This window comes from Quercus lobata, chromosome 4 (genome assembly GCF_001633185.2).
Source record: "Quercus lobata isolate SW786 chromosome 4, ValleyOak3.0 Primary Assembly, whole genome shotgun sequence".
In the NCBI taxonomy this organism is placed as follows: Eukaryota; Viridiplantae; Streptophyta; class Magnoliopsida; order Fagales; family Fagaceae; genus Quercus; species Quercus lobata.
Genome location: NC_044907.1, coordinates 36,421,951 through 36,439,333, shown reverse-complemented (window position 1 = coordinate 36,439,333; position 17,383 = coordinate 36,421,951). Strand labels below are relative to the sequence as shown.

General features: G+C 31.8%; 2 protein-coding genes across 12 annotated transcripts; both read right to left on the bottom strand.

Moving 5' to 3' along the window:
* Nucleotides 1–1,299: 1,299 nt before the first annotated feature.
* LOC115986330 lies at nt 1,300–8,295 on the bottom strand. 11 transcript variants are annotated; one of them, XR_004090684.1, is made up of 10 exons: nt 8,046–8,295; nt 7,168–7,966; nt 5,811–5,880; nt 5,627–5,687; nt 4,695–4,725; nt 4,270–4,325; nt 3,807–4,130; nt 3,454–3,680; nt 2,697–2,849; nt 1,300–1,823 (listed from the first exon to the last, which is right to left on the bottom strand). XR_004090684.1 is itself a non-coding variant. In XM_031109194.1 (4 exons), exons 1-4 carry the CDS (start codon nt 7,279–7,281, stop codon nt 4,301–4,303), a joined length of 231 nt encoding a protein of 76 aa, XP_030965054.1. In that variant the 5' UTR covers nt 7,282–7,555; the 3' UTR covers nt 4,148–4,300. The 11 variants fall into 11 exon arrangements, 1 of the variants encoding a protein (XP_030965054.1); XR_004090688.1 differs by lacking the exon at nt 2,697–2,849 and adding an exon at nt 1,979–2,148; XR_004090685.1 differs by adding an exon at nt 1,979–2,148 and having other exon boundaries at nt 1,431–1,823; nt 2,697–3,680.
* Nucleotides 8,274–15,088, bottom strand: LOC115985116 (TMV resistance protein N-like; the record flags this gene model as incomplete). The annotated part of the gene is made up of 4 exons (XM_031108084.1): nt 14,324–15,088; nt 9,402–10,500; nt 8,957–9,229; nt 8,274–8,858 (listed from the first exon to the last, which is right to left on the bottom strand). Coding segments are annotated over exons 1-4 (2,457 nt in total), but the record flags the coding sequence as incomplete, so codon positions are not given.
* Between the last annotated feature and the right edge of the window lie 2,295 nt (nt 15,089–17,383).

The following is a 17,383-nucleotide window of genomic DNA, read 5'->3' as shown; positions in this document are numbered from 1 at the left end:
ACACAGGGGTGGGGGGTTAGAAACAAACCTACTGGCTAGGAGGTCTTGTTTTGTCTGCTCAAAAAGAACGCCGTAACTAAACTAATACCCTATTGGCTTCCTTTTAATTATTCAACTCTTTGGAAATTTTCTTTGCTATTAAAATGTTGCTTCCTATTGTATGACTGTCTCCCAATGCTGTGATGTGTCTTCTTCAGTTGTTTTAGAGCTCGTTTGGGCAAATTAGAATCCTTTACTGATTTTTTCTCTTCACTTTGATGTGGTTTTCCATACCTTATCACGGCTACTATAGATACCCTGTGCATGGTAAAGTCCATGCAACTTGCAAGCATGAATGATAAACTGATATATATATATATATATATATATATATATAATTTGGAGTCTTTACTTTTCTCTCATTATCAGGACACAAGACTGAGACTTGGAGTGGGAGTCAAGTGAATAGGCCAAGTGTTCCTAGTATACTGATTCTCATCATAAATATCTTCAAATAAAAACTTTTTTGGTAAAACAAAATTTACCAAAAAACTATAAATGGATAATTTATTGGATGTGAATTCAACACTTCTTGTTTTGATGGAATCAATAAATAATAAAAACTAATGATGAAAATGAAGATAAGTTCTTGAGGTGGCCCCAAAACAAGAAGTGATTGCACAATCAAAGAGGAAAAAGTGTTCCATTGCAACTTTCAAAGAAAGGATTTGTGAATCAAAGAAAATTTGCTTTCTTCAAGAAGTATACTGTTTACCAAGGCCTTGAAGTTTGAACAGAAAACATGGAAAATTAGGAATTTTTTTATTAGTAGTGCCAAGAAGCTACACATTTGATGAGGGAGAAGAGCTTCAATTCATGGGGGAGGGAGAGAGAGAGCTTTCAAAAGAATAAGTTACAACTGGATTTAATAGTGCACACATGCCTTATTAGATCTCCAAATGAACATATCTTTAGAATTATGAATAAAATGACGTACAAAATCTAGTAATGTAATGAAATTTATTCGTTTTTGGGGCCATATGAACATGTTGGTAGAGAAGAGAAACTTTAGGCTCCAAAAGGCTGGCTGTTGTGGATAATGTAATATGGATAAGAGGGATGATATGGAGAGAGTATCCCACCAAAATAAATAAAAAGTTCTTAAACTACAGTTATTATTAAAAACAGATAAAAAATCCGCTACCCAAAAACTACAAATTTTCAATTTTACTTAAAAGCCATTCACTATTTGAATGAAAATTAGCAGTAATCACATTCTTGATGGAGTGATTAAATCTTAAAAAAAAAAAAAAATACAAATGTTGAAATGTCATAGGTATACAGTGATTATACAATAACAAGTGAAAACCACTACGAGACATAGGTGCGTCTCATTGTTTACAAAGTTGTTTAACTGTACTCATTACAACTTTATCTGAGGCCCTTTAAAAAAACAGAAAAAAGAAGACCTTCCAATTTATGAAAGATTTTTTAAAAAGACCTTACAAAACATGACTAAATAGAAGGTGGCAAGCACTAGCATAGACCTGTTTGATTTAAAAGCATAGATCAACCAAACTTTTGTGCCCTGATTGGCAAGGAACACAACAAATAGCCATCTCATTGTTACAAGAATCTAAGCAAATTGCGGCAAACTTATGACTTCCAAAACAAAGAATATCACTAAGAATTAAGAACCTCACAGGTCTTGACTTTATAAAAAAACAATAGTTCTTGAACCTCCCTCTAGCAACCACACAGGTCTTGACTCTTGTCTTACAGTTTGATGGAGTGCCCAATATCTTCTTCTGAGCTTATTAGACCTCCATGAATGTCCGATTTCTCTACAATAAAGATGGAAAATTTCAGAACCCCAAACTAATCTACACACAATAGTATTCAAAATCAAACTTCTTCTTCTCCAATATTTGATACCCATTCTACAAGCATTAGGGGATGTAAAAAATCATGAATAAAATTTTACCACTCTACATCATACCCATGCTTTTATGCCTACATCAATCAACATCTCTACCCCTACGCTAAAACCATCATACCCAGCCACCATCCCACAAGCAGCTGCCATTTCAACTTTTCCACCCTCTGCCACAAGGTGCTGCTAAGCTATGTGGAGAAAGGGCAATACTGCTCAATCCCATTTAGCCTCTCCTGTAGGGGAACATGTATGATATAGAATACCAATCGGCCAGCAAGGTATTGGCACTAAAAATTGAACATCAAGATTCCCTTAACTTTGGTTATGTATAGAAATTCAAATTCTACATGGAAGAAAGGCAAGGAAATCTATATCAAGGTTAGTTATATTTGACCATAGGAATAAAATTTTTCCTTTGAATGCTAGTATAAAATGGTAAAGGACCCCTTGTGACTGGTTCTATCACTCTTTCTCTTCTATCTGATATGTTTATCCATCAATAATAAACATAAGAATATACATCTATGTCAGTCATCAACAATAACAATTTTAAAGGGCAATATATAATGGAATAAAGATGATATCTACTTTATTCTTGAAATATAAGAATAAACAATGCAATTTTTGTATAATTTGGTAATATCTCATAAAATTTTGTCACTTGGAGCAAAGAGCCTTCCTCTTACTTCATTTCACACAAATGGGAGGGAAAAGTTCAAAAACTTAAGAAAGAAAATTTAAAAATATGATATACCAAAATCAAGTACGTTATAATCCTCACCAAGTCAAGAAATCTGAAATGGGTTTTTGTGTTAGAACTTAGAATTGGATGAAATTGAAAGATCCACACCACCATCCAGGTATAAATCAGCTAAGAAACTTGTCTGAACTGCTAAAATCAGATTCTTTACTTTCATTTTTTTTTCCTTGATACCTGAAACATTAAAATCAAACACTCACATAGATGTCATGCCATTAAATAAGGCAAACCCATCGTGGTCCCATTAATAAATAGTTGATCCATGATATTCCTTTAAAAAAATAAATGTGCAAAGGATCAAGAGAAGATAAATGGCCCATATAGTATTTGAAAGACAAGCTAGAAAGATCATCTGAATGATGATGACAAAATCAGTCATTTATGAGGATCAATTACAATTATCACCATCTAAACAAGAATTACGAAAAAGTTAAGAGCCATTCAAATGCAATAAACTGTAATCAAAATTATAAAGCATGTGATGCTTACAACTTCTAGTGCACAATCAAATGCAAATTCTTGGTGTGTACTTTTGCTTTGCTTTTAAAGCTGTCACAAATGCATCTGTATTAGCCAGCCTTAAGCACCCTATCTCAACATGAAAACACCTGAACCAGCCATATTGATTCAACTAGTGGGTAGGAATCAACCCCTCCTATGGGAATTCATAGAGCGTTTTAAAATAATACTAGGATGTACAAAGCATTTAAACTAATAAGGATTACATTTGTTCATTATAAAGTAAACTTTTATTTCAAAGTACTTTTATATAACGCACCAATATATAATCAAATAGCATTCTTTTGTTTTGATGAGGCACCTCTCTCCAATCTTTGACTTGTAAAGGTACCATACTAATCCGCCAACAAGGGCAGTACACTCCATTTGAATCTGTAGAGTATTTCCCTACTAGTCTTCCCTTTTTCCATAGGATTGGGAACCTTTCCTTTATAAAAAGTTTTGCTGGATTTAGATTCCATGTAGCCCATCGCCCTTTCTTATTTCCTGTGTAGCCAAAAAAAAATTGATAGACACATGTCAACTATAAATGGTTGCAAATATTAGAATGGAAATTATAGTGATTGAAAAGAAACTCAGAATTTTAATTAAAAAATGTATTTTTTTAGTTACCAACTCATGAGCCACCACTTTCACTTGTTCCAGACTCTTCTCTTGTAATTGCTCCATAATTTCTAGCATTTCCAACTGACTCTTCTCTTGGAATAGCTCCATAAATTTTAGCACTTCTAGCTAACTCTTCCCTTGCAATAGCTCCATCGTTTCTAGCACTTCCATCTGACTCTTCTCTTGTAATTGCTCCATTCTTTCTAGAACTTCCAGTAGACTCTTCTCTTGCAATTGCTCCATTCTTTCTAGCACTACTAGCCGACTATTCTCTTGCAATAGCTCCATTGTTTCTAACACTTCTAGCCATAGGTAGAATTCCTTCACTAGCTGGATAAACAGAATCCAAAAAAAAAAAAAAAATCATCAAACCTATAACCAATTACATCATATCACATTGAAAATTTGTTCAGAATTGAGTATTGACTAAGAGTAATTTGTTCGTTTTGAATTCTGGTTAGGATTTGACCTCTTCTCATTGAATATGCTTCCACAGCTATCTAACAAGAATGAAGCAGGACAGCCCTGCAATATAAACAACTTGTGTCAACCACACTAATCCATCATGATAGATAATAGAGTTCTTCTTATGAAAATGACACCAATTTTTTTCTACATCCAATTTTAGTAGGCTTTGTGTTATTGTCTAATGGTGAGTTTGTAATCACAATAGCTCAGTGATATTGTCTAATTCTCCAGTAGTGCTATGGGCCTACTCCACATATGTATATTTAAATTATGCATACATGTATATGGTTTTAACACAATGCTGGTGGGACTACAAGAATTCTATCCAATTAATTGAATATTAGTTAAAACTGCAGAAGCTAGTTCATTTGCATCATGGCCTTTCCTAGGAATTTTCCTTGCCACCTTTATTAAATTAGTGCTTACCTCTTTATCTCTTTCTCCATCATTTTTCTCCCTGAAAACATCCATATGATACTAGTTAGTAATACTGTAATAAGCAGTAGGGGAAGATTGTATTGGTGGAACTGATACTTTTGGTTTTGATTGAAGCAATTGAAAGTTGCATAGATTGAAAGAGAAGAGTACATATATTAATTATTTAATATAATTGCAAAAGTTAAGATAAAACAAGAGAAGAAGAAGAATTTTTTGAAGGAAAGATAGTAATGCTTTAAGGAGGACTAGGGAAAACATGGACAAGGTCAGGATTGCCACATTATTTAGCTTAGCACTGCTTTCTAGATTGGCTTAACCAGGAGTAAAACAATGATAGATAGTGAATAAGAGATTTTGAGCTATTGTACTAGGCACATGTTAATTGTAAATATACTGTTAAGGCAATTCATTAGTTAGAACCAACTTGTGAGCTGCATCAGGGGGTTATATAGGAATGGTACATGTATGAAAGATTGGCAAGCAATAAGACTGAAGTTAGTTCTTTTCCATCTTCTTTTGGTTTCTCTTCTCAACCTCTTAAATTCTTCTTCTATTGGAGACTTGGCTATCTCGAATCAGACACTCAGAAACCTTATATAGATTAGGACCTTAACAAACAACTCAACAAGACATTTTAAAAATAAATATTATCCCATGCAAATCCACCATGCAATTATTTCATAACCTACACCCCTAAGAACAAATACATCAAATAAGAGCAAGATACTAAATAAGTAAACATACATTTGTCACAAAGAGACTAATCTATCAAAGTATATTTTGATAAAAGAACGACATCCTTCAAATAATCAAACAAGATGCTGGGATGGACATCAAATTTTATATAGGCATCCTGATCAATTTTGATTTAAGAAAAATCCTCATAGATGCATACAACTGACAATCTGTAAATCACATACCTTTGAATTCGTATTTGACTTCTCCAAGCAAATGGAAAACATCAGGGTCACTTGGTTTCACCTATGGTGCACATAGGTCAAAAGATCAGCAGAAAAACTATCTTGGAAGCCTGGTTAAAGCACCATGTCCAGTTTATTGTAGATAAAATTCATAAAAATTTCAAACATGGAAGCATGAAAATACCTTAGTCAAGTTCTGAAGCAGAGGAAGCTTGAGTATATCTTCCCAATTCTGTCAACTTCACTTTAGCTCCCTACAAATTCCATCAAATTATGCAAAATGGTTGGGATAGTCAGTAAGAAGGTAGATACACTATTTAGCTTTATCCAATGAATTTGGCTGAAACACAATCTCTCTTTAATTAAGCTTTAAAAAGCATAGAAAATCTCAGTCCCAAGTCCCAACCCAACGAAGAACTAATTAGGTAACTCAAACATGCAACAACAATCAGCATGTTCCATTCCACCATCAAAAGTCAATGCCTTAACTTACAAAAATCAAGACACAAAGGCCCCATCAGCAAGAAAGTATTTAATCAACAAATCTTTTCCTTGAGAATTAACTAAAGCAGATTTACTACCCTCAAGAATATAAATATAATGATCAAGAACTGAGCTCACTCGGTCATTTGAAGGCTATTATATATAGGCCACTTCTCCTTAACCACAATTGTTATATTAGTCACCTTTCAACGAGACATTATGTGCAAAACAAAAGATACCTTTTTGTTATGTTATTAGCAAACAGTATTTGTTTCTAAATTTACTCTGGATTTTCTGCAAGAACTCACAAAACATAGATATATAGCTCAAAAAATTCATAAAATAACCAACACACAAGACAAAGGTAAAAAGAACTATAAACTTGATCTGGTTCTTAGTTGTTAAACAATAATAATTGAATCATTCAAAGTATTGGTAATTTAGAAGATTAAAGAGCCACATGCTAGTTATACTTGTTTTCTTTTGCAAGGCAAGATTCAAACCTGAACCTTCCTCAACCACACCCCAGCCCACCCGACCTTTTCACCTCCTAAACTAGTGGCAGGTGGGCCAAAGTACTGAAAAAGTTTTATAGTCCTTCTAACATAAAATTGATGAGTTCCCTTAAAGTAGGTAGATGTCCATCACATGCACAAGAGCAGGAATGAAAAAAGGCAGGACCATGACTATATGGCATTCAGGTTTGTTGAGATTGACATGAAACAATCTTGTACAAAGAAACTGGGTGGACATCTTCAATTCATCACTGCTGAATTTCAACAGAATTCAAAGAACCATAATCATGACAAAAGCTGTAATTCATAAAACGATAGGTAGACACTAAGCCAAATGAAAAAGAAAATATTGGAAGGATATATATAATTATTTGGATTCTTATCTCTTACAAACCTCCCAAGATCAGCATTAAGTTTCAACTCTGTAATACCACTCTGTGGTTTGACACTTGACTGATGTCCTATGAATAAGCTTGTAATATATACTTGAGCAACGATCCTATGAATAAGCCTTTAAATATAGAGAAACAGAAAGAGGCAAACCTTCTCTTCAAAGTTGTGTTTTTGTCTTCTTTGATGGTGGATACAGATTGGCATTGGTATCATCATTGAGAAAGGTATTGAGGATTGAAGATGAACCCTGATCATGAAACCCATTGGTAATTATCCGTCTCCAGGGTTTGGAGCTTGGTTTCCAGAGTTGGTATCGAACTCGAAGCCATCCAAGGTAGTGTTTTTGGGGACGTCTAGCATGGGTCAGTCGATGGTTTCTTCTTCGCAGTCGGCGTCGGATTCCAACACGGCCTGAATCTTCTTCCCCATTGTTGAAAGCACATCGATCCATAGATGCATTGGGTTTCTGAGGACAACAGATGCATTCTACATAAATCCTCAATCTATTTAGTGAAATAGATTCATCCTCTCCAAGTATAACCTTAACCTTAATCTCAATGCAATTCTCTTCAGATGGATTTGATATATTCACTTTACAATACATTAACCATACATGGTCATAATTACTCTTCTCCCACAGCTTATTGCTTATCAATTGTCTTTTACCATTGATGGAAATGTAAATGTAAATGTAAACATCCCACTCGTCCCATATATAGTTGGGCACATCCTTCGATGGAAAAGCAATACAAACAACCAAATTTGAAAATTTGGGACCGACCAAGATTGATACAGGATTTCCAACACTCTGATGATTGAATTTCAACCACTTTGGAATCTCAGTTACTGGTAGTATAAGAGAAAGATCCTTCTCAATTTCCCATTTGGAATCAAAGCTTGTTGCAGCTTCAGCGATTGTATTTGATAGAATCTCTAGAATTTCTCCAAACTGCAAGAAATTGAAATTTAACATAAATTGTTTCTTTATAACTTAAACTTCAAAGAGAGAAAGAGAAAGAGAGAGATACCTGATTCAATAATCTGCTTGATGATTGTGTATCCAGCTGTTCGCAATTCATTGCCATTACAGTTCTTATAGATTGTGGAAGTCTCGGAATTTCCCGAAGCTTTTTGCAATTTTCAATTTCAAGATATAGTAATCTAGTAAATCTACTAATACTTTCTGGGATGGCAACAATACCAGTATAAGAAAGATACATAGTCATCAATACTGGGAAGTAATCGGGCTGCATCCAAGAATCTAATCCATCTTGAATTGGACACCCTCTAAGATTCAGACTTGACAAGCACAGAAACCCAGTAGGTCCCGAAAAGTTATTAAAGGAATTGCACGGCAGTCTCAATTTGGCAGAAGGAATATCTTCTTCCTCCCGCATTTGTGATTTATTGGCCCCAACTAGAAAATTCGTAAGCTTACTCTTGTTGAAACTGCTACTTAGGTATAACCAGTAAAGTTCAGTCAGATACAACAGTGATGAAGGCAATTCTCTAATACCACAACCAGCCAAATTCAAGTTCCCTAGACGATTCATTTTTGGGTGAATATCGGGGAACTTCTCAAGCCTTGAGCAATCAGCTAGATTAAAATATTTAAGAGATCTCAACTTGAGTGTACTTGGAAGAATTTGAAGTTGTGAACAGCCATCGAGATTCCATTCTTTAAGCTTCTCAAGAAATCCAATGGACTTGTGAACCTCAATTAAATTTTTACAATATCCAAGGTTCAATTTCTCTAAGTTTGGGCAGCACAAGTCAGGTAATTTTGTAATGGATTCACAAGATTCAAGACTGATCTTTTTCAAATTTTCATTCTGGAACCCCTATGAAAAATTTAAAAAACAAAAACAAAATTTATCTTCCACAGCTTTTAAAAATAAAATTTAAAGAAATTAAAATTTATAGATCCTAATACTTATACCTGCTTGAATACATTCTCCAATATAATGTTAGACTTAGACATCTTGAGTACAACAAGTTGTTGAGGAAGACAACATTTGGAAGATAAGGATAGAGGAGATTCACGCCATTCAAGAAACCTTAACTCATCTGGGAGATATTCAAGTGCTTCACCAATACGTACATTGCCTACAAGAAATTTGAGATTTTTCATCCTCTTGAAAACTTTAGCTTTCAATGACACCTCTGTTCGTTCAGGTGAGAGCAACATTATGCTTCGAATTTTTTTTGATCCCTGCTTAAGACAAAAAATTAGTCAAACTTCATAATAGAATTCGACAAAAGTATAAAGATTTTGAAACTTTAAACAAAACATATATTGAGAAAATTATATTTTGTTCAATATTGTAAAGGGAAAATCCAATAAAGAAATATTTTGAAAAAATGGAGAAGTAAAGAATGTATACCATATTTCTCGTTAGTAATTTATGAGCATCCTTATAACGCCATATCCTACTACGTTGTTCAACCTCTTCTGATTCTTGTTGAACAATTTCTCTACCCATTTGTTGTAGCAGGTCATGCATTGACAAAAAGCCATTAATATCCAAGGTTATGAGACACTTATCAATAAGCTTTTCAATACCATAGTCTGGATATAACTCGCAAGAATCTAAAATCTTTACAACTTCAACCATCTTGTAACCCTTAAAAAAACATGCAATATCAAGAAAAATATCCTTTTCAGTCTTCTCCAATCCATCATAACTTATTTTTAGTATTTCGTGAATTTTTACATGTGGAATATTTTTATACTTTTCTAATGCATTTTTCCATCCATGTATATTTTTTCCACACAAATCAGAACCAATTATTTCTAAAGCTAATGGAAGGCCATCAGCATAACTTGTAATCTGTTCTGCAAGTTCTAAATAATCTTCCCCATATTTACTTGTTAGGAAGGCATGCCGTTTGAAAAGTTCAAGAGCTTCACATTGACTCAATTTTCTAACCTCATATATTCGAGGATCTTTTCCCAAAGTGGCTAGTACTTGTGTGTCTCTTGTTGTTATAATTACTCTACTTCCGGAAGCAAACCAGTCACATTTTCCAAGCAAATTGTCTACCTCTTTTAAGTCACCCACATCATCAAGAATTAAAAGAACTTTTTTACCATGAAGTCGTTGCATTATCAAATTGGTACCTTCAGAAACATTGTACACTTTCAAATCTTTATCATGTAAGATCTTACAAAGAAGTGTCTCTTGTAGTTTGGTTATGCCACCAATTGTTTTTGACTCTTCTCTAACATTCTCTAAAAAACAGCTTCCTTCAAAACGGTGAGCAATTCTATTATAAATAGCTTTCGAGATTGCAGTCTTACCTATTCCCCCAAAACCACAAATTCCTACCATGCAAACATCATTTGACTCCATATCTAAAATGATGGCCTCCGCTCGAATATCTATTCCAACTGGATGTTTAGCAACAAATAATGGTCCATGATTTGATATAGTACTTGATATCTCTTTTATAACTCTTCGGATAAACTCAAATTCAGTGCAGCTGCAAAGCATAGAGCATAAGAAAGACATAGTGAGTTGGATTAGTTATAAATATAAATCTGAAGATGAGCTAAATTCAATATGTCTAATTTTGTGCATTGCAATTAACATATTTCTATTTAAAATTAGATCTAGGCTTTTAGCAAATGGTTGGATAGAAACTCCCCTTTCGTGATGAGGATTGAGGAGATCCACTTACTGGAAACTCATTTCTAATACTTGAACAAAATGAGATTAGGAAATTTTGTAAAAATCGTCTAAAAATTAAATGGGAGAAACTCTTGAATTGTAACATTAACATTAAATTATTTAATTTCTACAATTTAATAGTAGAATATATGGTAAATAATTTTTTATTTTTTTTAGTATACTTTCAAAATTGGACATTTAGTGGTCACAAAACCATTTAAAAGTTTCTAACTAATGAAAGAAGAAGAGTTGTTAGAATTATTTTTATTTTTTAGAGAAAATTTATCTGAATATATAATATCATGTGAATTAAAAATATTCTATTTCTAGCATCTATCTATCTGTATATAATATATAATATAAAATTTGGGTCCCTACAACTGGTGGATACACATAATTGTGACAAGTGTCTCTTTGACATTGCATAAAACAATGACACATCATCTTTTGTAACTTCTCCCATCTATTATATATGATACTAGTGATTAACCAATGCTATGCATGGAAAAACTTTTAAGTTTTAAATTTATATATTCAAATGTGATATGAAATTATATTCTATATTACGAATACAAATCCTCTATCCGTTTGCATTGCCATGTATTAGATTTTTTTTTTTTTTTTTTCACATTTAACTTTGTTTATTTTATAAGGAAAGTCAAGTAAATATATGACCAGTTGTGATTGATGGAACAAAAAATGGGAATAAAAAAAAAGAGGTTAGATAGAGGATATATATTCCAATGTTGCATGCATAACTGCTTGGATTGCATTTGTCTCGTACATCCCAAAGGAAAATAAAATAATTCTAATATTTATAATAACAAATTGACATTTAAATAGCAGGTTTTACAGCCAATATAAGTTGATTTGTTTCCATTTTTTTTATTTAGTTCAAGTTCCTAAGAAGATAGTCCATAAAAGATATACAACACTCCAATAATACTAAAGAGTATCATAATACTTAGATATGCAAACATTTCAGCAATTGCACCGAAAATCACTACTTTATCCGTGACTACCAAATACCCATTTTAGGAGCTTATGTTAAGTATATCACCATAGGTTCTTTATCAGTGACTATCAAATACCTATTACAGGAGCACATGTGCTAAGTATTTCACCTTTTCTTACCAAGAAAGCTAAGAGAAGCAAGAAATCTGATGGAGGGTTTTGAGACTGGGATGCAACAATAACAAAATTGCAAGTTGTAACACTAAAGATTTTGAGACTACTATGATATCAATTTTGCTCTACAAATATTTATGAATCCACCATTTTGTTCAAAATAAAAAGAAACACCGAAGCTTTTGAGCTTTTTATTTTTATTTTTTATTTATTTTTTCAAATTTAAGTTAGTTAACAATGAGAAATTCAACAACAATGATGGCCAAATAAAGCAGCTCTAACAATCAAAAGTTAGTTAACAATTACACAAGTCAATACATTGGATAATAAGAGAAAGAAAACAACAGAAACAACTTACAAATTCTGGATGCAAGAATTAAAAAAAGAAAAAGAAAAAAGATCAAAAGAAAAAAAAAAAAGATTAGATCATTATATTGCTGACCTAACTTCAAAATTCTATGAAAAACACAATCCATGTCTTCTCAAAATGGTGATTGTAATTTTGTGGAGAACAATCAATACCAAACCAAAATGATTTGTTGTGGATGATGGGGTGGATTGTATTTAGAATGTTCATGGGTAGATACAACATTGAAAAGCTTAAATGAATAATCGATTTGTGAGAGAAAGAGATATAAGGCTGTGAAAAACTGAAAATTGGGATGAAAACAATATAATTAGTGGTGGATAAGATGAAGAGGTATAGAAGGCATCTCTGGGTTGGAGATTTGAGGGCAACAATTTTGTTCTATTTTTTTATTTTTAGTGTGAACAATAGTTTAGTTGAGGAAGAGAAAGTGAACCGTAATGAAAGCGAATTTAAAGAAAATGTGCAACCGAAATCATGAAAGAAAAGGAAGACTGATAGTCTGTACCAAAGCACAGAAAAACTCACAGCCAATTCACCACAAATGCATAAGGCTTCCTGTAATTATATTATAGGACAGATAATTGTAATTTGTAAATAATGGTATACTCCTTTTAAATTTTGTATTCATTAAGCCAATTGTCATCTTAAAAGCTAAAAGGTAAAACTAAAAGCAATTTGAAGAGGGGTGTCATACTGATGGAATTTTTAGTGCTCATTAAAGGTTTTTTTTTTAGTGCTTATATTGATTAATGGCTGTCACCCCTTCATTACAAGCAAACTGCTAAAAGGTCTGAATAGCTTTTTAGGCAAAAGACGTTTTACTTTAGAAGAGAAGCAAAAAGACCTTAATAGTTAATTCCCCTTATTGATTAATTTGTTTATTTGCTTCATTATTATTATTTATTTCTTATTAAATCCCAGGATGAAAAATATTTTCTGAGCATAATATTTATTGAGCATCCAATAGTAAATTATAAAACAATTACATGATCAAGTAATTATAGACCATATACATGCACTTTTGGGTTTTAACCCATTGACTTTTCAATTTAGTTATCGGATGACTATAAAATATTACCTATTATTAGGTACAATAACTATAAATCTATTTTTTGGTAAAGACTAAATATTTTTCACACACACAAAAAAATGGAGAATATCTTAAAGAAACTGTAACTATAAATCTAATATAATATCATACAATTCAATCTTCTAATTTATTTGGGACCTTACACCACATATTGTGTCTAACTTGTTACTACCACAACGCGACAGAGGTGTGAATAGCAAGCAAATTGGACCAAAGAAATTTGATGGAAGAAATTTTTATTTAGTACGTATAATATGATTGTTGATTATTTTATCTGTTTAATTTTCATTTGTTAATATATAAAATAAAATAAAAATGGTATTCATATATCGATGAAGTGTGTGATACATAGAAAAATCGTGAAAGATTAACATAGAAGTGATGACCAATTTTTGGTGCTGAAAGGAAGTGTACTTAGTGATGTATTATTGGCACAAGACATCGCGACCATAGTGATGGGTCACTGCTTAATGGGGTGGGAACGGTAAATGTAAATGCTAAAGTTCGGCAAGAAATGAAGGTGCATGTGATAATAATTATACTTTCTCAAAAACTAATAAAATATGATAGAAACAATACTTTCATAATTTATTAGCAGTCATAACAAAACCATTAAAAGCTTATAACCAATATAATAACACAGAGTTGTCATGATTGATAAGATTATCCAAGTTAAAATTATTCTAATTCTACTATTGACCTTCATAGCTTAAGTACCTTTGTCTTTAGAATATAAAGAAATTATTCAGTCCTCTTGGAAGACCTCATCAACAATACCTAGTGGTCTTCTCATCTAATAGTATTATGCCATATCATAATTTATTGACTAAGATCCTTGGCATCAACCTAGTTTTAAAAATAAAATAATTTTTTTTTTTTCAAAAGCCTTCCTCTTCACCTTCATTATCCCTACCCTCTCACTCCACTACCACCACCAACATCCCCATCTTCAATGTCGGCAATGATAACATAATTTATAAATAGAAAAACAATAAAAATATGTAACTAATAAAAGCACACCAAAATAGTCATTAATTAAATACATACCTATCATTGTAATGAAATCCAGACAAATTAGCTGCTTTAGTTAAAGTTTTCCTCCACGTCCGAACCTTTTCTATGTCATCTTTGAATTTTTCTTCATGTTCAACTAGTGCAATCCCATACTCCCCATCTTGTTTACGTATTTCTGATGGGTCTACTTTGTAAAAAATTGGTAAAACCTTTTGGCCATTACTCTTACTCTTACACTCAAAAATCTTAACAAGTTCGTTCAAACACCAAGTAGAAGAGGCAAAATTTTTAGAGAAGACAACAATCAAAATCTTTGACAATTCAATGGCTTTAAGAAGTTCCATTGAAATTTCTTCTCCCTTCTGAAGGTCATTATCAATGAAAGTGTTAATACCCTTTCCACGCAAAGCCTCATATAAATGGCTTGTAAAATTATTACGAGTATCTTCACCTTGAAAACTTAAAAAGACATTATAATTCCATCGGTAGATAGAAGAAGAAGAAGAAGCTCCTTCCCCAGTCAAGATAACCATTGATATGATCTGTTAACTGAAGATTGAGAAGATGAAAAAAGAAGGGCAAAAGGTAAGAAAGATCAAAGATGTGACGAAATCAACAAGAATGATAAGAGATGAATGAAAGCTTACAATTCGAGTGGAGGTTCACGGATGAGTTGAGGGCACTAAATTTGAAAGGTTTTGAGTACGCACGTTTGATTGGGAAATTGACGATAGAATGATGATTTACAACAAGTGTCCTCACTAACATATGAAATAAGAAAGGATGACTAACAGTGGCTCCTTTCCACAATATATATATCTTCTATTCAAAAGTTAGTGACTCTTTTTTTTTAATAAATAATAATAATAATAATAATATAGTGGCTATAAAGTGTTGACTCATGACTTAATGGTATGTGGTTGGAATTTTCCTTATTGCAATTTTCCACCGAGGCTGTCCCACACGACACGTTCTGCAATTTTCCCCCGACAGTGTTCTACGCGTTCTGCAATTTTCCATATATAAAGAGAGAAAGTGGGAATCTTTTTTTTTTTTTTTTTTTTTCTTGACAAGCGGATTAAGTGCAAGACATTTATCACTGAGCTCTTAATGTTTGTCTTGAGCTTAAAAAAAAGTGAGTACCTCTCTCGTATTTGTTTTTCCTTTGCTGAATTTGTTAATTGTCTTTAGACTTACAGCTGTCTACACTTAAACGATCTGGTAACGTATGTGGTAGCGGTGACAAGTTAGCTTTATGTGTAAACAGTATTGAGTATAATAGATCTTTAAAAAAAAAAAAAAGAAAAAAACACATCTTGTACGTAACAGCATACTTTACGTTAGGTTGAAAAACGATAAAAAGGGTCTGTAAAATACACACATATATAAAAGTTAAAAAAAATTAACGCAAACTTGTAGCTGTCAAAGACTGAGAAAGTGAGAAACTACATATATAAAAGATTAAAATAATCTTAAATGAAACGAAATGCCCTATTGCCCTCAAAGTCAAACACAAAGAATCAGCTTTAACTTATTATTTTAAAACAGTGCTACACTAAACAATATTTTTGTAACAATTTTACAATAAAGTGTAAGTGGTAAATTATTACTAATTTCCATTTAAAGTTCATAACTTATAACACTTTTTTACTTACTATTAATAGCTTGACACTTAATGTTTAATTTTCAAATTATTGTGAAAATTATTCTTTATTTTATTAAAGAAAAATGCTAATATCACAAACTATTTTGTAAAATTTTTTACAAACTATTAGTGTGATAAGTAGTTATTAGTAAGTAAAAATATGATATTAATAATAGACTCAAATGAGAACTTGTAAGAATTTATCACAATCTCACATTAACAGTTTGTAAAAATACTGTAAAATTGTTTGTGCATTTAACATTACTCTTTATTAAAGTGTGAAACTCACAAAAAGTTAAACACAAAAGCTGCCGCAACATATTGCCATGCTTCATCCCCTCAGTAGTACACCACAATAATAATCGTAAGTAACTGAGTGTATATATACTGTATTTATATGATAAATATTTTCATATTTTTTGCACAAACTTTTAAAAAATAAATGTTTAATCAGTGCCGGCTCAACAATGGAGCAAGAAATGCAATCGCCTAAGGCCCCAAGTAAAAAAAAGGCCCCCAAATTTTAACCAATAAGATTATTTATAATCAATAAATAAAATAATATTTTTTTACCACATAAAAACAAATAAAAAATAGAGAAAAATGCAATGTCTACAATATTTTTTACAACACTTTTACAGTTATGCTATGTAGTAGGTTGTTACAACCTGTTATTGATGGCAAAAAAATAATTATAGTGATATTTTCAAAGAGAGAAAAAAAAAAAAGCAACTTAAAATCTAAGATTTGTTGTAAAAAAATATTGTGAATGTTGTACTTCTAAAAAAAATAAGAATAATAATAATAGTTTAATTAGTAAATTTTTACTAGTTGTCATCTAAGTCCACTACTAACATTATTTTTTTATTTACTATTATCAATCTACCATATCAACAAGTATGAAAAACTTTGTCAATTTTTTTCTGTTTATAAAATTTCCAAAAAAAGAAAAATTTCTATGTAGTTTTTGTTAATTAGTAGTAATTTTGCATATAAAACAAGATAATCAATTTTCGCCTTAGGCCCCCAAATATATTAAGCCGCCCCTGTGTTTAATACCCATACTACACACATATTATTTATTTTTCCGTTTTCTTATTTTTATGTTGAATTTTTGAAACACACTTTTATTGAAAGATACCGAATTATACCCATTTGTATGTTTACCATAATATATGCATACCGTATTTTACTAACTATAGACTTAACTCTCAAGTTGATGAAATTTTATTTATTTTTTATTTATATTTCTACTATGTGTTGATACCTTTTGTGTTGTATTTTTTACATCTCCATCACAACTCCCCTCTTTCCCTCTTATAATTTATGCTAATTTTAGTTTGGATTAATATTTAGTTATTTTGAAATTGGAGATTTGAGTTTATATTCAAATAAATATACATGGCTATATATTTAAATGTAACTATAAATTGTGTGAGTAATAATTT

Excerpts from the sequence above, each read along its gene's own strand:
- LOC115986330 (XM_031109194.1), bottom strand. The coding sequence starts at position 7,281 with ATGGGTTTCATGATCAGGGTTCATCTTCAATCCTCAATACCTTTCTCA. Across the intron at positions 5,688-7,167 it reads AACACAACTTTGAAGAGAAG|GTGAAACCAAGTGACCCTGA; the intron begins GTTTGCCTCTTT and ends TGTGCACCATAG. Across the intron at positions 4,326-4,694 it reads ATGGAGAAAGAGATAAAGAG|GGCTGTCCTGCTTCATTCTT; the intron begins GTAAGCACTAAT and ends TTTATATTGCAG.